The sequence below is a fragment of the Chaetodon auriga genome, chromosome 15 (genome assembly GCF_051107435.1).
Source record: "Chaetodon auriga isolate fChaAug3 chromosome 15, fChaAug3.hap1, whole genome shotgun sequence".
In the NCBI taxonomy this organism is placed as follows: domain Eukaryota; kingdom Metazoa; phylum Chordata; class Actinopteri; order Chaetodontiformes; family Chaetodontidae; genus Chaetodon; species Chaetodon auriga.
Window position 1 is genome coordinate 11,403,201 of NC_135088.1, and position 20,566 is coordinate 11,423,766.

Below are 20,566 nucleotides of genomic sequence, written 5' to 3' on the forward strand. Positions count from 1 at the left end.
TTCTAATTTCAGTAGCCAAATTTATTGAACAAAACAACAACAATACTACTACTACTACTACTACTACTATTACTACTTATAATAAGAATAAGAATAAGAATAAGAACAAGAATAAGAATAAGAATAAGAATAAGAATAAGAATAAGAATAGTTATTATTACCTGTGAAAAGGGAACAAGACATATTTTGTGTCTTGCACTAAAAATCGCATTTCATCCCAGGGGCGCTTCCTCCGACGGGCTTCCGTAGTACCTACGCCAAACCCACGTGGTCAATCAAAACATCATGGCGGCTGGATTCAAGTAAGAATGATAAGAGTAGCTATTACACCGAAAATATCCGTTTTTCCTGTGTTTTATTTTCATCTATGAAATAAATTGATGAGTAGCGTCATATTATTTCCGATAACTGAAGGCTTTTATTTGGGACAGTTTCAGTCTCTGGAAGCGACTCACCCTTTCCTTCTTTCCTTGTGAACTTGTGTCCTTCCAGGACTGCCGAGCCTCTGGAGTACCACAGGAGCTTTCTGGTCAGTGAGGAGGACACTCAACAGCTGTCACGCAGTTTCTGCTGATTGACTGATTTCCTGTTTTGTACTCACGTCATGTTTTCTCCTCCAGAAAGAAAACTGTCGACCTGACGGACGGGAGCTGTCAGAGTTCAGAACCACAACGCTGAACATAGGTGAGAGACAGCGATCGAGCCGCGTGTCCACCGTGTACATGTGTGCATCACTGTGGTTTTCTGTAATCCACGTGGGATCTTGTTCTCTGCTCAGGGTCCGTGTCCACAGCAGACGGCTCGGCCCTGGTGAAGGTTGGGAACACCACAGTCATCTGCGGGATCAAAGCGGTGAATGATCAGACATTAAACAGCTTATTTCAGTCAGCGTGGAGCAGGCGAACAGGTGCCCACTGATTTCTTACGATCCTTCATCCGCAGGAGCTGGCAAACCCGACAGTGGAGGCACCTGGGAAAGGGTACATCGGTGAGTGCCACATGTTGATTTAAGGCTAAGCGGATTGTTATTTCTATTATTATGAAACTTTCCGTGATTAAAACACCGTTAACACTTATGACTTACTTGCATTCACACCGTCAAATCGTCAGTTTCTTTCACTCTGTATATTTTTATATGATGACACAGCAGCTAATGGACATCACTGGCTCTTTGCATCCTTCTTTAGTCCCCAACGTGGACCTGCCGCCTCTGTGCTCCTCTCGGTTCCGGCCGGGCCCCCCGGGAGAGCAGGCGCAGGCTGCCAGCCAGTTCATCGCCGATGTTATCGAAAGGTGTGACAAACTTTGATACACACGTCCTAGTTTTCCCTTCACAGCAGCATCAGGTGTGTGTTAATGCTCTCAATGCCTGCTGCCGCTTTTACTAACCTGAGTGGTTTTTATTCGGGTGTTGCAGCTCTGAGCTGATACAGACGGAGGACCTGTGCATTGACAGAGGAAAGGTAAAGCCTGAACGATGCACACACTGGTCCTGCTGGATGTGATTGTTGTTCATGTTGGGGGTCATCCGTCCTGCTGATTCTGGTTGCAGCTCTGCTGGGTGCTCTACTGTGACCTGATGTGTCTCGACTACGACGGGAACGTGTTGGATGCCTGTCTCATTGCCCTGCTGGCTGCCCTGAAGAACAGTATGTGCTGTAAAAGCTTAGTGAACTCATTCTTTTTGGCCTTGGAGAGATTTTCCTGAACTTCCTGCTTCCCTGGTCCCCACAGCACAGCTCCCAGAGGTCACCATCAGCACAGAGACGTGCGCACCCGAGGTGAACTTAGAAAAGAGACGAGGGCTGCATATTCACAAACATCCAGTTGGTGCCTCTTTTTGCGTCTTCGATGAGTAAGTGAATGATTTTCAGTTCGTCCAAGCAGATTAAAAACTCTGGTCTGTGCTCACAAGTTTGACGTGCATCTTCTGTGATCCCGGCGTGCTCGCCGTGCAGCTCCATACTCATCGTAGACCCCACGGCTGAGGAGGAGAGTCTGTCCACTGCTCAGCTCACTGTGGTGACGGATGAGGACGATCGACTCTGTGCTCTACACAAGCCAGGTCAGAAACAGTCTGCAATGATTGGCTTGTCTTTCTTACACTCTGTGAGCTCACATGAAGTCTTTTAAGAACACAAAGGTTGTATTTCAATTCCTACAATTAGTCAGATTTATCTTGGGATCTATCATACACGTCAGTAGTTCACTGAAGCTTTTTAACCTGCGTTGGCTGCGATTTCACATCTGATTTATTCTTTTTTTTGATTGACCGAATTTTAAAAAAAGCTATTTTACACTATTATTTTACATTTGAATGCATTCAACACACCAAAGCATACGGCTCCAATATCAAGTCCTCTCACTATAAGAACGAGGATTTCGTCCCAAACTGTCAAACAGTGCATGACTGCAGCTCCTGCAGTGCAGGCATCAGAACAAATGGATGAAAAACAAAGACACTGCTGACAGTCTTTCCCTGTGGTCCAGGTGGGACGTCACTGTCGGGAGAGAAGCTGCAGGAGTGCATCAGCAGAGCAACAGCGCGACAGAGAGAGATCCAGAAGCTCATCGACAAAGTCATACACAGTGTGAAGACGGCGAAATAAAGAGCCTCAGACAAAGCTTTTTTTTTTTTTGTATCTAAAAGCTGTATTTTCCATTGTCAATATATATTCTTTTTTTTTTTTAATAACAATAAAACTGCTGACAAAGACTGCTTAAAAAATTATTTCTCAGTGTCCAGAAATGTGTCACACACTCACTCAGTTGATGTCTTGTAAGAATACGCTCAAGGCTCCTGAACTCATTAAAAGGAAATGCCTTTTTAAAATGTGCTGTACAAAAGCAGGTACGCCGTCTTGCATGTTTATCGTGAGTCCCCCGGCTGAGCCCTGTGCCAGGATGGCTAACAGAAGAAAGACTTCCGACAGACAGACTGAGAGGTAGAGAGCAGCCCCCGGGGCACTGCTCCAAGATCAGATTTGCATTTTCACATGTAATGGTTACGTGGAGGATTTGGTGTCAATAAGCTCAGCTGGGATCCGTGCTTTAAGGGCAGTTCCTGGGGGGGGGGGGCAGAGGCAGGCTCATGAGGAAACCTCTGAGAATGTGCATTCGTGATCCTCTCAGTCCACGTGGGCCCCCATAGAGAAAAGTCTTCCTGAAGGGCTGATGTGTTACCGTGAGAGCCCTGCTACCTACAAGAACCGTCTCATTTCATCTCAAAAAAATATCACTAAGGTTCTGTGAGTGTAGAGCTCCCTGTTCTAAAAACCCCGTCCTCTACGGCAGACACAGTTTTGGTTCTCCAAAACCTCTGACAACCATTACATACAAATTTGTCAGCTAGAAAAAGACACACAGAAAGGACAAAAGTCTTTTTTTTTTTTTTGTCTGCAGTCTCCACAGTGAGGCAGACAAAGAGCACAGTATGGATCATTCACGTCCTCGTGTAGCTGGGGAAAAGGGTTCTTAGTGTGATTTCAGTCTGTCACGACTTAGGGAGGGGCTGTGGCATGCTCCTCTTCCTCTTACTTCTTGGTTGGCTGGCGGTATGTTGCCGCGGCACTCCCCCCTGAGGAGCTGCTGCTCCCATAGCCATTTGCTGCTGCTGCTGCTGCATTTGGTGCTGCAAGAATTGCAACTGTCCAGTGCAGAAGAAAGACGAGAAACAAAGCATATCAGAGGGGGTTCCAGGGTGTTACCACAAGCAGCATAATGCATGTTTTTGTCAGTGGATCTAAGAGATGTGTAAGCGTCGGCAGCACGGTTAAAAAAACTGGAACAATTACCAGCAGAATGCTTTGTGTCATCAAACGTCTAGAATAAGTGGCATGGGTTAGTGAAGCTGAACTAGAGTCTGGTACGACGTACTGAATAAGAGGAGTGTGCGGAGAAACACAGAAGAGTGGTTAATGGGTTGCAGAGGGGAGGGAGGAGGAGGAGGAGAGGATACAGAATCGGGGCGGGTTGGGGTTGTGTTGGGGAGTGAGGCAGGATACAGTCAAGCAGCACCAGTGGCGTTCTGGAGACACAAATTATCGGCTGTGATCCTGGCAAAAACACACATGCAGCTCAGCAATCGTGCTTTCTGCTCAGAGTAAGTCAGCAACTTCAACTGGGCAAAAATAAATAAATAAATAAATACACACAAAAAAAATCTTTTAACACCTTACGATTCATGCTTACAGCGCAGCAGCCTGTCATCTCTAATCTGTCATGATGCAGTCAGCAACATTTCAACAGCATGTACCAGACAGTATTTCAGACGCTGTCTCTAAGTGCTTTGTGAGAACATGCCTCCCAGCTGGACACGCTGTTAGTTGCTGCCATTGGAAGTGCCACAAGCTGTGGTGTGTGGGTTGCTGGGAGTACTTGGACTGCTGTGATCTTTGTCAAACAACATATTAACCAAACACACAACACAAGATGGAGCGAATGGTGTGGATCTACAACAGAGAAAAGAATTCCACAAGGCTTTTGATGAAAATCAGACCTGGGGGTGACCCGGCTTACGCTACAATTATTCACTGGAAGTTAAATAAATAATAAATAAAAATACAAAGCAAACACAAACATAATATATTCTCAATTATTGTTAAAGATTTAAAGAAATTTAAGAAAGGAGTACAGACGTAAGCTAAAATATGTTCATTTTCATTTGTCTTACATGGTTGGTTAAACCAAATATTTAAAAATTCAGTTCCTACAAGCCATAAAATCTCTTTCATTCTGTCACAAACAGCAGAGAATTGTTTGCATAGTGGTTTTTAATCAATTACCCAGGTCTGATGAAAATATTAAACTTATGTGTAAAGAAAGATGAAGAAAACCTTTTCTCGACTTCAACACGGAGCGTAACTGACTTTCCAGACAGTTTACAGTGTAGCACAACACACACCTGCCTGCTACATAAAGGCATGGAGAGTTGGCTGATGAATCGAGTCCCTACAAACATGTATATGTGTATATAGATGTTAAAGTTGCTGTATTACTTGGATCTGTGGCTGGTGCTGCTGCTGAAGCCTTGGAGAAGGCAGCGGGGGCCCAGACCCGTCCAGCCCACAGCCCAACTGGGACAGCACTAAGGGGGTAGGAGGGAGAGAGGGAGCCCCAGAGGGAAGGATGTGACGGCAGGAGGGAGAGGAGCAGAAGAAGGAATGGAGTAAAGTATGAGGAGAGGAAATGCACGTACGAAAGGGGGATATCGATAGGGGTGGAGGGGGTTGTGGTTTCAGTGATGCATAACCACACAGGAGGAAAGAGGTGGCATGAAAGAAAGAGAAGAGAAAAAGAGGGAAGAGTGCAGGGAGTGCCAACAGCACAGGTACACGACCGTGTGCATGGACATTTTTGAGTGGGATTATGTGCACGTAGCATGAAGAGGGTTGAAAGGCGTGAGCGAGGTGGAGAAGGAGGACAGGAAGGTCGTGCAGGAGGGAAAGGAATAAGGGTGGGGGCAAAACAACAGAGGAAAAATAAAAAAGAGAATGTAGCAAGAGAAGAAGGGGAAGTTGAGTCTCTCCTGTCAATCGTTACATGCTCCACTGAGAGGAACAACGGCTGACTACAGTAAAATGATCATGTTCAGTTACAGACTATGAGGCCTACGGCACAGTAACTACAATAATGAATACATTAGTAACTCTTATCTTATTAGTACTAGTTAGTGGCATGGTGTCAATCTGTTTTGAAACAGGTTAATGGACTGAACAGAGAAATGTTTTAGAGAAATCTGTGTGGGTTTCATGTGTATTTGTGCGTCTGCTGTGGATGAAGGTCATACCTGCTGCCTGTGGAGACATGAAGCCTCCAACCCCAAGGTTGATGACCGCCGTTTGCTGGTTTCCTAGACTTTGATCTGACCCCTGCTCACCCTGCAAAGACAGTCAAAGGTAATGCAAGACAGCCAATTCATCATCCACCCACACCTGCTCACCGCCATCACAAAGCCCCTGGACAGCAGCGACGTGTGCAGTGTCTCACCGTAATATTCAACTGTAACATTCGAGTTATAATATTCATAAAAAAGTTAACTCGTCACACTTGAAAAGTGAAACTGCTGTCAAAGCTAAACTTTAAAAAAAGCTTTTTTCTGACTTGCTGGTTCTCGTCAGAGGGTCCAGTCACTATGTGGCTATGAGGTGTTTTGGCAGCGCTCACAGCATTCTCTTGAATATGTCAGTATCACTTCAGCATCGCTGGATTCTGGGCTTTTCTCCCATTATTCCTCGTAGATTTGTTCAAACTTGCTCTTGTATGATGAAGAGCATCGCCACAGCTGTCATGGAGTCATTCCACAGATTTTCCATTTTGATTACTGTCTGGCCTTCGACCGGGTCACCAGAGCAATTTCCAATTTCTTCATCTAAAGTCATGCTTGTCAGCACACTTTGGTCATTGTCCTGTTGGACCATCCATCCTTGCCTCACTAGTTTTTAGAAGCAGCTTCATTTTTGACCTCTGGCCCCTCTGGCCCTTATAACCCAGTTTTGTGAAATCTGTAATGACTGCTGACTGACTCTGGTTCAGTGGTCCTTAGCTAATTTGTCTTCCCCAAACCAAGCCAAGCTGCTAAGTTTTGTTGACTAAAGGGTATACAGAGTCTTACTCATTACACATTTTTTTCGGTTTTCCTAAGAAACGAATTGCTGTGCTTTTGTGAATTCCTAATACTTTACAAATGTGGTCAAATGTTTCCCAGAAGTATTCCTCTGGACAGTTCAGTTCAGTCAGTTAAGTTTCTGTTTTAACATGCTATCATGTGGTATCCAGTTCAGAAATGTGCAAAGATGGACTCTATCAATCTCTCTGACATAAACATTATTAAACTCACATTCTTAATCTACAATATCCCCTTGTTACTGTCCCAACTATTGAATGAAGAAATCATCAAATAACATTAATATGATGCTTTTGCCTCTGTGTGTGTGTGTGTGTGTGTGTGTGTGTGTGTGTGTGTGTGAACATGTGTGTCTCACCGTCTCCCCCTGCTGTTGAGGGCTGGAGGTGGCCGACTGACTCTGCTGTGGGGAGAACTGAGACAGCTGCTGCTGCTGCAGAGAGTTAAAGATGAGAGGAGCAGTGGGGATCTGGAGATGTAAAACACAAACACACACACACACACACCAACAAAAAGCAGGGGAGTAACGGAGAGGGAGATGAGGATGAAGGAAGGGTTGGAGATGGAGAGAGGACAGGCAGAGGAGGAAGAATGATGCACAAAGGGACGAGACCGGAGGGAAACGGGAGAATTAACAGAGCAATCAAACAACACAAGGTAACGAGACCATTACCACTATCAGAAATTCAGAACTAGAACAACTTGATAAAGGGTGTTCACGACATGGCATACGCAGGGAGGTAAAGGAAGAGGAAGTGTGAGGAAACCGAGCTGTGCAGTGAATTCACACACAGCTCATCACTATTCCGGGTGTAGTAACACGAGTGCACGATCAGGACAAGCTGCTACGTCAAACAGATAACCCTGTGCATGCTTCTAACAGTGTTAGAGACTAGCTGGTTCAGAGTCATACCTGCAGCAGGTTCAGTGGTCTCAACCCAGCAGTGCTGTTCAGGCCAAATGGACTCCCTGCAACACAAATCCCAGTTACACTCAACAGACAGAATAACTCAGAAAAAACTGAATTTTCCTTACTGTATGAACTTATCTCTGGACTGTTTGATTAGACCCACTGGACTTCTTTCACTGGATCTGAACACACATCAGTACTGGACTTTATTAAAACCACATGTCACTGCACATCGTAAACCTCTTGTGTTTCCACTTATAATTACAACTTTCTGTTCATTTTTTGGAAATGTCTTTTTTCCCCCTCCCTGACTCCTGTTGCACACACAGCCAATCAAGGAAGGTGGATCTCTCTCTCAAGTGCTTCTTCAAGGTTTCTTCCAATTTTTCCCTTTATATAATAAGCTTTTTTGGAAGAGTTTTGGTTGGGCTGGGTCTGGAAATTTTGTTGCCGCGGGCCCGTAAAAGCCTGATACACTGTATGTTACACAGAGCTAAATAAAAAGAGGTCAGGGTCAGCATCTCTGGAGCTGGAATTCACTATTACACCAAAGGACATGTCCGCTGTTTGATGGAGGGAAGTCTCCAGCCTGCTACACAAGGCTCATAACCAATTATATTAACACAATGGAGGACATGGCATTGAAGTCTCTTTACCAGTCTGTGCTGCTGACTGCATGGTGGGCATCAGCCCTCCAGGTGGCAGGATTCCACTCAGGTTAAGGCCTGGACCCAGCATGGGGTTGGAGCCACTCATCAAGGTCTGAGGACTGCTGCACAAACAGTACGGGATCGTCAAGAAAAGCGGCGGCAAGCAAGTGACAGCGTGGCAGCAGAGACGATTTGTTCTCTTACCAGACTGAGCTGACCACGTTGATGAAATTGAGGCCTGCCGGGTTGGCCATGACCTGCGATGAGGTGGTTCCCGTGGTGATGGACGTACCCATGGTGGGCAGGGGAATGGTCATGACGGGCAGAGGCTGGCTTAGGGCCAGCTGCTGCTGGGCGAAGGGCGTGAGGAGGGCGGGCTGCGACTGGCTCTGAACCATGGCGGGGTCTGAAGGGGTGGGGGTCACCGAAAGAGTAGCGGAGAGGGAGTCGGCTGGGTGCGGGGTCGAGCATGGCGTGTTGGTGGGTGTCGGGGTGGATGGCTTGGGGGTCCCAGATCCTAAAGCGGGAAAGTGGGTCAAAACAAACAAAACAATTAAGACAGAGAGGGGAAGTTTTCAGCCTGTGATACTCGAAGTTTTGTGAAGAAGGGCTTAAAATGACAAACTTATAACCTCATTACATCAATTTGGCTCTTGACTGGATGATTAAATGGCTACTCTTCCAGAATAACAGTTTAAGTATTAATCTGAATTATGAGTCATGTCAAAACCCCCTTTTCTAACAATCAGTGTAGCAGCTGGTTCTAGTAAGAATACATCACACTACAATAGGCTTGAATTGAAGCAATATTCCATGTGCTTGACAAGTTTCACATTCTTGCCTACAGTTTTATGTTTTTTATGTGTTTTTCCCCGATTTCTTTAGAACTGGACCCTCGCTGAGTTCATTTTTCATAAATTGTGGGAAAAAAATCCAGATCTGGAAAAAGAGCTGATGTAAGACATTCCAGTACAACACATTCACTGATGAAAGCAAGCAGTAACAGCAGCACTCACTCTGTGTGGAGCCCATAGGGGAGAGGGAGGCAGGCGACATCAGGCCCACCTGGCCCAGCTCCATGGAGTGCTTCCTGTTGAGAGACTGGCTTTTGGCTGGAGGGGGCGTAGGACACTTGAGTAGACCACTGGTGGTTTGTGAACTATATGGATTACCTGGTGAAAAAAGAGAGCAGTTGCTGAGTTCATGAAACTATGATGTTAGATTCAGTCCAGAAGTTTCTTGGAGCCATTTACGGTTTGCTCACACCCTTTTCACAAGAACCTGTCTTGTCTACTTGCGTTTGTGATTTTCTACAGTTTCCAGACTTTCATTAAACTAACCCCAAGACGAAGGGTGTGAATTTGGTTCTTTCAGTTTCAAAAATTTTTTTGGAGTGAGTAAAGTAGTAGAAGTAATTTAAGTACCATTGATAGCAACAGAGAGAGTTTTTTTTTTCAATCTTTTTACAAATATTAGACTATTTACCTTCTTTTCCTTCTTTTCTATGTCTATGTCCTACCGCACTCTAAGAAATCACACAGGGCCACCACATGCATGTGCTTTATCTTTGTCAGATGTACCTGAGGAGCTGCCGCCTGATCCTGAAGGCAGTTTGATGGGAGGTGGTCGGTGCTTCACCCCTTTTCCCAAAACAGACGTTTGGACCAGTGGAGAAATACCATCACCCTGCAGATGACATTTAAATTAGTTCGTCAGTCAAAGTACATCACAACAGTGAAACAAGTTCTTCCATCCAGAATCACAACAGCACAGAGAATTATTCTAAATCTTTATTCATGACAACCATGAACTTTTCCCACGTCCAAGTCAGACAGTACTTACCTCATCTTTGCTGGGGGAGGGAGGCCCCTGTCCCACGCTGCCTGAGTTATGGGACATCTTGACCTGACACTTCACATCTCTCTCATACACTCCTTTGTACTGAGTAAGAAATCTATGAAAGAAGCAGAATGAAAAATGTGTAACAACGTCTCCAGCAGCATAACAAAACCTAAGAACTGTGTATTCGACAGGATTAGCTTCACAACATAAGCAAATATGCCCACTCACCGATCTGCATCGATCTTTGAGCCTATGAGGAAGCTGTGAATGAGACAAAAGAGACGAAGACGAGTGAATTCAGAGTGGCATTTTAAATTCAGTCGTGTACGCTGAATTTGTCTCACAGACTGTCCTTACGGGGGATGTATGAGCTTTAGGTCTGTGCTGTCCTCCTCTGCTTTTGGTTCTTTAGCACAGTAGATCTTCCCATACACCAGCGGGTCTCCCATCGATTGGTAGATTGACACCTTGGTCCTCTGGGCTTGGCCCCCCACCTCACACTCAAACGTGTAGTCATCCACAACTTCCTGTGGAAACAAAGTGGGCAAAGAGTGAAGAGTGAAAGAGGTTTGTGTGACATGCAGAATTAAGCTCAGGGAGGTCATGTTTTTGCTCGATGGCTTAACAGGCTAATAAATAAACAAGTCTCAGCATCACATATTGACTGAGAGAATCAGTAATATTTTTGACATTTTAAGACAGACAGTGAGAAAAGAGAGGCAGGCGTGGAATTAATTGTAATCACACAGAAAAATGTGAACTGTAGTTTAATATGTAGTCACAAACATTAACACTGGTTTTACTAAGTGGCTTTGTGACATTGCCTGAGCACAGCACCACCTGTTTTATGGCCAAGCACCTAGAAAATATGACCCTGCGCCTCACTGACTTTCATGAGGGATGAAGTGTGTTGGAAATATGCAAAAAAGACCCCATCACCATTTATGGACTGAAGCAATGTCCCTGAAAGGGTCTATGTGCGGCCCAGTACGGTCGTTTTTTCCAGAACAGCAGGAGAATGTGTGAAATTCCAAAATGTTCCACATCTCCTGCAGTTTTGTGGTTCATACTTGTGCTATAGTTTTTCTGAGACTGTGTGGTAATTTTGTACGATGCAAGGGGGCAACAAAGTCCCACTTTATTTTGTTCTCTATGAGGCATTACACAATTATACTCAAATGCCCCCAGCTTACTACTAACAGCACGCAGCCATCATTGATCCACACCCTCAGGGAATGTTAATGCTCCCGTCACACTTACCTCAGCAGGCCAGATCACAGTAGTGGGCTGAGAGTCCTCCAACTGCAGAGATTTCTCAACCACAGCATACTTTTCCACCTAAAGCAACACACAAACAAATCCATTTGGTGCGTTACTCCCTACACTGTAACTGCCAGACTGCGAGTTGAGTGGGTTTTAAGTGGTACTGGTTCAGTGACAGTGTTATAGAGGAACACTGAGCTACTTACATCAATTTCATTCGGTACAGTTAGTTGGCAGTTGCTCTGCTTCCACATGTCAACACACTGTAAGTGATGACCGCCGAGACGCCGGGACATCAGCAGAGAAAAACAAAAAAAGAGTTATGAGCAAAAAACAAGTGAGAGGGCACTAATACATCATGCACTTAACTGTTCACATCATGCACATTCTCAGTCTCTGTCACCTTATTCTCAAGAAAGTCCAGGGAAACCCAGGCAACGTCGTCTTATCTTACCAAACCGTGGGTATGTTGACTACTTACGTTTCCGATCTTTGAGATCTTCAGGTCTATGACAGGGGCAGGTTTCCTCTCCTTCCTCCTCTGCAGGTAGTCGTAGAGTCGCAGCTGTGGCGGCATGGGCAGATGGGACAGCTCCTGCTGCCTGTTCAGTGCAGCTCGAGAGTGTCTCTTGAAACACCTGCGAGGCACAAAGTGTGTGTCTTAAAAATGATCAAGGCTTTTGTTTCATTCACTGACTTTTTCTTTTCAGTCACACAGCTTTCAATTTCACCTCTTGCATTTTTTCCTGGCATGACTGAATTCAAAGTGAGCTGACTGGAGACTATGTGACCGTGTTCAGTACCGTTTCATGGAGCGAGTGTTCATTTTCTGTTTGTTGTAGAGCAGGCGGTTGGCTGTGCAGGTGACAGAAATGGAGGGGTCCAGGCACAGAGGTTCAGCTGTGGCCAAAATCAACTGACTCTCCAGCTGTAATTTGTCATCCTACAGCAGAGACAAACAGACACTACAGAAAACACCTGGACAATGTGCTGATGCTAAATGAACTCAAGACAGAAAGGGGAGGACTGCCTACTATCATAGAGAGGTAAATTTGTATTGTGTAAAGTAATTTAGACGTACTTGACTGTATATTAATGGGATAAAAAAAGGGTAAATCAAAACAGCGAGGTGTAGAAGACGATAGCAAACATTACACTTTACCTGTGTCCACTTGTGGTGGTCACTGGTCATGGCATGGACGTCACAGATCAGAGTCTGCAGGGCAAAGAAGGTCATTCCAGGTCAAAACTGTACCTGCTCAAATAGAGTATTCCTTTGTTTCAGCCTATGTGAGAGAAGTTTTGCCTGTATTCTACTGGTTTACCTGCATGGTTGGCCGCAGCAGGATGTGTCTGCTTTGATAGGTGGGCATCTTGGTATTACCAGACTGCCTGTAGTCTCTCACCTCAACTATTACACAGCCGCAGTGGAAGATGTTCACCTGAGACACATTGCATATGGTGAATGTCAAGCAACAGATGATACATAAAAGGAAATTCCGAAGCAAGAAGCAATAAGTAACTATTCTATGATATGAAGAATGGAAACCCTGGATAGCCCTGATATCTTTATACCTTTACAACATTAATATGCAACATGTCTGAGGCTTTGAGTATGCTTCATAATACCTGCATGCATACTAGAGATGGTAGATTCAGTTAATTTTGCTTTCAACAGCCTGACACCTGAGCAGTGACTTGATCTTTGGCTGCGAGTCCTCCTCAGACATGGCAGTGCTTGTTCTTAACGTGGTCCAGCAGAGGGCTAGTGCCACAAATAAACTGAAGTGAATGTTCCCACACCGAGGTTCAGTTAGTGCACTTAATTTTTTACCTCATATACATCTTACATTGCACTTAGCCCCAGGCTATGGAAGCTGTTAACTCTTGGCTGACTGAAGCCTTTAGCAGAGTGCATGTGCATGCATTCAAATTAAACCATAGGCCGACATGCATAATTGGTGAAAAACATTCTTGGTGGTAAACAGATTAAGGGTAAACCGTTGATATCCCTAACACAGACACACCTGCGATTTCTCCAACAGATCCACCAGAATAGGAGGCAACTCCTCAGCATCTAGGTACTCCAGTAGTTCCCCTTCTTCATATGGCAGACGGATGGTTTCAGAATCTAGAAAGCAACACAGACACGAGCGTTGCAGATGAGATGATTGTGGTTCAAACATCAGGAAAACATAACAAGATGAACTGGTGACTGCTTAATTGTCTTCTCTTACCAGACCCATTTTTGCCCCTGAGCATTAACGAGTAGCCTTCATTCCCAGGGTACAAGTTGACCACCAGACATGATACGGACTCCTGAGACACCAGCTTCTCCAGTAGATTCACATTTCTCCTCAAATTCTTCAGAAAGACAACAAACAAAAAACACACAAGACACAAACCTTCCATATTAGCAATAAAAACCTCACATGGTTCTAACCATGCCAACTCTATGTGAGACAAATATGCTTTTATTGCTTTCCACCCACATTTACCTTGAATTAAAGCAACAGAAATAATGGTTTAATATGCTTTCTTAGAAGAAAACAGACCAGGACTGTTTGCTTAATAATATTAAATATATGACATGCATTTGCTAATGTACAAATATGTTGACCTACTTTGACATAATGTAGAAAACTATTAATTAGCAGAAATGACTACTTATACGACTTTAGTGCATGTGGACTTACATACTCTATATTCTTACTGTTGATGGTCCACATTTACAATTTATGATCTGGGCAGAGTCTGGGTAGATTCAGCACCAATTTTACCAATCAACCTGCCAACACTACTTTACAAATATAATTAGACCATTTTAGTGGCTTATTGCAGTTCATAAGCAGTGAACAAAGAGGAGCTAACTCTGACTCTCCACTGATGCAAAATTGTTCATTTACTTATTTTTAACATCTCATCTTCCTCGCTTTGATACACCTCCATGCAATGAACTGATAACCAGTGCATACATGTTTAGAGATCTTTATCAACACACTTTTACCCACTCACTCCAAACAGACTTGAATGAACAACGTTTTAATATGTGGCCATAATTAGTAACTAGTCATAAATGAGCCCCATGTTGTATAATACAAACCTTTAACTCTGGCTCTTTCTCACATTCCTCCATGTACAGCTCATAGAGCTTCTGATACAAACTCTTCCTCCCGCCAGATGAAATTCTTCTTTTGGCTGGTCGTTGTCGAGCACTTTCAACAATGTACTGAAAAAGAGATAATACACTGTGTTAATGAATGATGGATCTGACTCACATGGACAGTGTGTAATGCGCGTAACGGGTGCACAGGGTGAGTACAAGCTATTCATTTCTCTTTCTACACCACGGATGATCGAAGTAACAGCTTTTACCTCGGCTCGATCCAATGCATATTCCAAAACTTGTTGCTTTTGGGGAAAAAACAAAAACAGTAAAATGAAAACCAATCAGTCATAATGGGAACTCCCAACATGGTAGAGGATAGAGCAAGTTGTGCAAGTCCTGGTGAGGGTTTCTGCTTGGATGCTTTATCGTGTATCAAACTTCCTCGTGGATGTCCACTGGATATGCAAAGATATATGTACTAAAGGAGATGAAACTTACCATTGTGGTCCACCGCCAGCTGCAAGGCGAGTGACGGTAGACGATGCTGTCCTTTCTGCCCCACAACTGTCACCTTCCTAGAGTGACCATTCACAGCCTGCAGAACAACACAGCAGACGTATCGCACACAGCACGACCAAAGAAACGCCTGTTAACATAGATACAGTCGGTTTGGCTGGACGGTTATTGAGGCAGTACCGATGCCAAATACCCTGGCTGGCAATCAATCAGATGCCACACACACACACAGCTAAGAAGACTGTCGAGCCAAACAGTTTCATTTAAGTTATTTCATCATTTACTTGCATTTAAAGCGCCCCAGCAAAGTAAATAAATGCAAAATATGTCTCACGGTCGATAAAACCCGGTAGCACAGGCTAGTGAACTCTGATGCCTGTGAGCCCAGTCAAGAGAGGGGCTGAATAGCAACAAGCTCGTTGATGCCTGACCGTTGAGGCTAACATGGCTAACGTTAGCATGCTAGCCCGTTCCTAGTGGGCAAGCTGTAAGTTACGAGCTACGCTAATGATGTTACGTCGTCTGAGACACAAACCGACAAAGCGACGTCAATCTCGGCGAACAGGATGGACTCGCCTTTCAGGTTGCATAGCGGTCGACTGTAGCTCCAACGCGAGAAAACGAAATGAAATTGAAATATCAGTGTCTTCATTGAAAAAAAGTCGGAGCAGCAGCCATTTTCTTCCAGTGTGACAACAACAGCTAAACTTCCGGTTTGGGCAGCGGTGGGCGGAGCCACACTAAGTGCCTACTTTACAACTGATGCTTGATGTACGTGGCTGAGACATGGAGACAGCTTTCTGCACTGTCTGTTACTGTTGTCCTCTTTCTCAGCGACAATTTGCACACACTTTGATCACGTCGTTGCTCAGAAACCGTTTGTGACTGAATTGAAGCAATGAGCCCTTAATTTTAAAAAGCAAAACAATTAAAACAACTCAATGATTTAGTGTTATCTTAAATGATAATAGCATTTGATCTTAAGTTTGCTAAATTAATAACAAACAATACAGTAAACAATACAAAACACATTATAGTGCTTAATAATGGAGAATAAGTTGCAGATATGGGATCTTGACCTGTAAACTTCAAGTTTGCTATGTGCCAACTAGAATATGTCAAATTTAATTATAAGTTTGTTTAGGATTGTGCACCATTAAAACACAATATAAGATGATAAGAGAAGAGTGAGTCCTGCCTTATTTCCCAATCTTGAGGCCCTGAGTTGAAGAGGGTCTGTGTGTAAGAATAGTTTCATGGCCTTTATCACAAAGCTTTGCGGTTATTTGTTGCATAATGCTTAAATAATGTCTAATAATATTACTACACAGCAAATCAGGGAAGAGGCAGAGTTCCAGCATATGAAAACTAACTTTGCACAGAGAGCAGGGAGAAAGGGAGCACATAAATGCCCACATATGTGAATGTGTCTTTATAATTCATTGCATGTTTTGTTACAGCCATTGTGGTGGTCATCTTTTGCACTGTGCTCTAGTCTCCTCGAGTCTGTTTGGAGGCTGTTTTGTTTCGTGTGTTTGACTTACTATCTGGATTCACTCACCATAAACAGACTGCCAAAGGCAATTAACGGAGATTATAGCATGGCTATCAGGGTGCAAAAAGTGATTAATATGCTAATTAGACTGCTGACCCTGAATTTAAATATCCAAGACAGCAGCATGGATATTATAGCCCAATAAAAATTCCAAGACCAATCAGCTGGATTGTATACCAGTACATAAACAGTTCAGATATTGCACTTTACCAGCCAGTACAAGACAAATAACTAAATGGAACAGACATATTCTGCATCTCAATCAGACCTGATTAAGAAAAATAAAAACACCAACCTTTGCGATCATTTTTATCAGCCAATTCTGCTGATATGGAGGCTGTCAGTAAAAGCAGGATCCTCCGCCAGACAGCGTTATAGTAATATTGTTGGCCTTAGTTTTGAAGGGGGGGCAATGAAAAAATGTCAGAACAAATAAGGCAGTCACAACGGAGGTAAATGAGTGGAGAAGGGCAGGCAAAAAAAGCAATATCAGCCTATATACAATGTATATATGGGTTGAAGTCCCATAATTGTACAGTAGGGGGAAGAACAGGATAGCAGATTCATTAGGCTGAATGCCACAGTCGAGCTGGCCAACAGCAGCAACTTTTCTCTTGATTCCTAAGAATTTCAGATTTCCACTTGCACATATTTGTGCTTCTAATTTGTACAGCAGACGTTTACAGCAGTTTTTGAAGACATCATAAAATTCTACATTTTTCCATAAATGTATGTATAAAACATCCAGAGAACCAGTGACGTGCCCTCCGTAAGTAGGCTACATACAAAAGAATGCTTGTCAGTCAGTTGGTTTGAACTAAGGTCCTGCCTCTCACTGGGCAGATAGCCAGTCATACTTTTGGATAATGTTGTGGCACGTGGGATGGCACGTGGGGTGGCCAATCAGACTACAGGACATGCCCCTGCAGAGTGCAGAGAATGAATCAGGTCTACAGTCAGGATACAAATTTGAGCACTTATTTCATATGTGTCACTCAAAAACACTTTAAACACCTCTGAATTTTACCTTAAAACAAAAGATCAGTGACTATTATGCTTGATAAAACATCCTCCAGCTTTATGAAAGTGAAAAAATTAAGACAAAGTCAAAAGGCCAAGATTATGAACTGCCAAGAAACTTGCCAATGACAACTTTTTTCAATCTAAAAAGCCAACAGAAGAGGAATAAGATGCTAGTAAAGCACGTGGATTCCACAGAAAAGTTGCATAATTGCATTGTGACCATTATTGGTTTAAGCTTCTGTGAGCAGTTTTGTTTTTTTCTTCTGGCGGTCTGTCCTGAAAGGTGTCCTTTCAACATCAGCGTATGAACAGTATGAGTACATCCTTTATGAGGGCAGAAAGGTTCTGGGTGGGGCTCAGCAAGGACCAGTCCTCACCTGCTGCACACACACACCCATACACTCACCCACACAACACACCCATACACCCACACATACACCCACCCACCCCCTCACACACACACACACACACACACACACAGACATCCTTTCTTTCAGGAGCTTACAGTCCACATACATGACAGGGCTTGCTTAGGGTCAGTGTAAGCTTGTAAGAGTCTTTGTTCTCGACACAGAGGACGGGATTTCACATTTACTTTGAAACCTCATGTGTTGCTAATTAAAAAGGTTCACATTGGCTCATTATTGCAAGTTTCTCCGGTTACTCAAATCCCAGAGCTTGCTTTGTTAAGTGACTAATTGACTAAAAATGGGGCATCGCTGGTTTTAATCAGAGTTGATCACAGCAACACCACTTGCAGACGGTATCTGACCACTTATGTGTACAAATGAAAGGATAAAGAAAAAGAGTGAAGAAAAAAGTCACTTTCACGTTGGCCAATGAGCACCATCTCTGCAGCTTTTTACTCTGACTGGTCTCCATCCAGGACATTACCACAGACGCAGGCTGTGGTGTTGAACTGACATACATCCTCACAATAATTCATTATTTATCTCCCCATCAGTAATAGCCTGGGCCTGGTTGGAACTTGGAATGAATAAGCATATAATGCTGAACAGCTGAAGAGCTGGACATATTGAAGAAAACCATAATGGAGAAAAGACAAAATGTGAGACTGAAGTGCGTGGCAGTATTCCTGAGAAGCATAGTGTCTGCATTCAGAAATGTGGATGATAAGTCTTTCATGCTGGATGTGGACCATGTGATGGTCTTTTAGCTTCATAGTCTGTACAGTGAGCATCTGCCAACATTTCTGCGGGCTTGTTTATTATGAAGGCAGTATTCCAAGCGAGGTAGAGTCCATTTTGATAATGATGATGGTAATAAGGATTCCGACTCCAGGCCGCTCTATGAAACTCTATCTCCTGCGGAGGGAAATGTTTGGCAGGCTGTCAGGTGTGCAACAAGGAGGTGCTATGCATCTTCTTATGGCTCAGGAGGTAGAGCGCGTCCATTAATCACAGGGTTGGCAGTTAGATCCCCTGCTACTTCTCCTGTTATTACTATTATTCTAATCAACAACAGAAAAGGATACTGCTTAAAACACCAGTGAAAACCCCTCACCTCACTAGTCCCTTTCCAAGCATGTACGGGAACCTACGATGGCTTTGAAAAACGTGAAAGGTGCTCTCTAAAACCAGTGCTTGGATTGTCCGTTCAGGGCTACTGTAGCAACATAGATGACTCTGTGGAAGAAGAGCCACTCCCTCTGTAGATATACAGAGCTCATTCTAAGGTAACCAAAACACAATGATTCCTTTTTTCAGGGGATCAAAACATACTTCTGAATATTATATTACATTTCTGCCATATTTTACCAATAGATCCCCCTAAATCTTTAGCACTGGTCCTTTAAAACTTCACTTGAAAAGGCAATGGGAAAAATCTGTCTGCACCTCTTTTTGACTGTCTTCTTAATGGTGCTGAAGGGGCCCGTTTAAAATACTGATGAAAGCATTAGCATGTGTCAAGGCGCTACCCTTAGAACAAGGCTATGTGTGGGAATTTTCTTTCATACTGATGCCGCTGTCCTTACAAATAAAAAATGATAGTCAAATAGTTACGAACCCTTGACCTACCTCCTCCGTTGCAGCCATGTGGAGAAACATATAGGACTTGAGGATTTTAAAGTAAGCTTTTCTCCAAATTAGGACCTGCAATCAATTATTCAGCTCATTCAAGGTGCACTGTGCTAAGGTAGAGGTGGCAAGTGGCCAGTGCTGATGACTTACTGTCTGAGACATCTATGTAAACAGAATTTTGATTCCAACATAAGCAGCTCTTGGTTTTCGTAAGTGCATCCAGAGTCAAGACCTCAGCGGAAAAGAATTTCTCTCTTTTCGTTTGTATGGGCATGTGTGGCGAGAACAAGAACTGTGTGCAGTGCTTATTCAGGTTAAGTTTTCCATATTGTTTTTAATGCATATCAAATATAATTTGAATTGGAGATTAATAATGAGAAGCAAACTTGCAGGGGAAAAAAGGATCAGACTTTTCGAAATTCCTGTCATGTGAAATGTTTTTTAGCCTAAGTTGTTGGAGGCTTTCAAATCCAAAGAGTGTTGAGGCGTGATAGATCACTCACCATAAAAAAAGGCTTTAACAGCAAAAGCCATGTTGTTTTGTTTATAGAGAGGATGCAAGGACTTTATCCAGATGCAGTCATTAATTTGCTGTGCCATGAGCTTTGGTCATGTTTTTTTCCAGTCCAGGATGAGCTGTAAGAGAAACCAACACATGCACACGCGCGCACACACACACACACACACACACACACACACGCAAAGACAGCGGAGAATGGGAGATGTGAGATGCCATAAATGAGGCCTTATAGGATCATGAACTATAGTGCGTGTTATTCATGTCCACTGGGAATGGCAGAAACAAACTCTTCACACAGCGTTGACAAGCAGTTGGCATAATCAGAAAAACAATGCACCGATGTCTACTCTTACTCTCCCTCCCTCCACTCTTTAGTCTCTTCTTCAGGCTTCTCTCACCTTGATGGACGTGGGAGCGAGACACTGCAGGAGAGAAGACTTTTCCATCTCAGTCTGTTTTTTCTCTTGAGCGAAGAGATGAGGACTGCAGCTGTATGAGAGTTCACTTCGGC

General features: G+C 43.7%; 2 protein-coding genes across 4 annotated transcripts; one reads left to right on the top strand and one right to left on the bottom strand.

Annotated features, from left to right (window-relative positions):
• Positions 1-265: 265 nt before the first annotated feature.
• Positions 266-2,721, top strand: exosc8 (exosome component 8). Its single transcript, XM_076750790.1, has 11 exons — positions 266-302; positions 493-529; positions 621-684; positions 779-852; positions 943-988; positions 1,188-1,293; positions 1,418-1,463; positions 1,553-1,649; positions 1,735-1,855; positions 1,959-2,065; positions 2,491-2,721. The coding sequence occupies exons 1-11, from the start codon at positions 286-288 to the stop codon at positions 2,607-2,609; spliced, it is 834 nt and encodes a 277-aa protein (XP_076606905.1). The 5' UTR covers positions 266-285; the 3' UTR covers positions 2,610-2,721.
• Positions 2,640-15,635, bottom strand: supt20 (SPT20 homolog, SAGA complex component). Of its 3 annotated transcripts, none has more exons than XM_076750788.1 (24): positions 15,492-15,635; positions 14,898-14,994; positions 14,666-14,701; positions 14,394-14,519; positions 13,528-13,654; positions 13,318-13,421; positions 12,616-12,732; positions 12,453-12,506; positions 12,094-12,233; positions 11,772-11,928; positions 11,497-11,553; positions 11,288-11,365; positions 10,385-10,554; positions 10,256-10,288; positions 10,028-10,139; positions 9,766-9,871; positions 9,202-9,357; positions 8,390-8,702; positions 8,192-8,304; positions 7,539-7,594; positions 6,984-7,094; positions 5,789-5,879; positions 4,998-5,086; positions 2,640-3,646 (listed from the first exon to the last, which is right to left on the bottom strand). In XM_076750788.1, exons 2-24 carry the CDS (start codon positions 14,898-14,900, stop codon positions 3,494-3,496), a joined length of 2,502 nt encoding a protein of 833 aa, XP_076606903.1. In that variant the 5' UTR covers positions 14,901-14,994; positions 15,492-15,635; the 3' UTR covers positions 2,640-3,493. The 3 variants fall into 3 exon arrangements, with proteins under 3 accessions (XP_076606903.1, XP_076606902.1, XP_076606904.1); XM_076750787.1 differs by having other exon boundaries at positions 8,192-8,307; XM_076750789.1 differs by lacking the exon at positions 4,998-5,086 and having other exon boundaries at positions 8,192-8,307.
• Between the last annotated feature and the right edge of the window lie 4,931 nt (positions 15,636-20,566).

Excerpts from the sequence above, each read along its gene's own strand:
- exosc8 (XM_076750790.1), top strand. Across the intron at positions 685-778 it reads AACCACAACGCTGAACATAG|GGTCCGTGTCCACAGCAGAC; the intron begins GTGAGAGACAGC and ends TTCTCTGCTCAG. Across the intron at positions 853-942 it reads TCATCTGCGGGATCAAAGCG|GAGCTGGCAAACCCGACAGT; the intron begins GTGAATGATCAG and ends CTTCATCCGCAG.
- supt20 (XM_076750787.1), bottom strand. Across the intron at positions 13,655-14,393 it reads AGAAAGAGCCAGAGTTAAAG|AATTTGAGGAGAAATGTGAA; the intron begins GTTTGTATTATA and ends GTCTTTCTGAAG. Across the intron at positions 8,703-9,201 it reads CCCTATGGGCTCCACACAGA|GATCTGGGACCCCCAAGCCA; the intron begins GTGAGTGCTGCT and ends TTCCCGCTTTAG.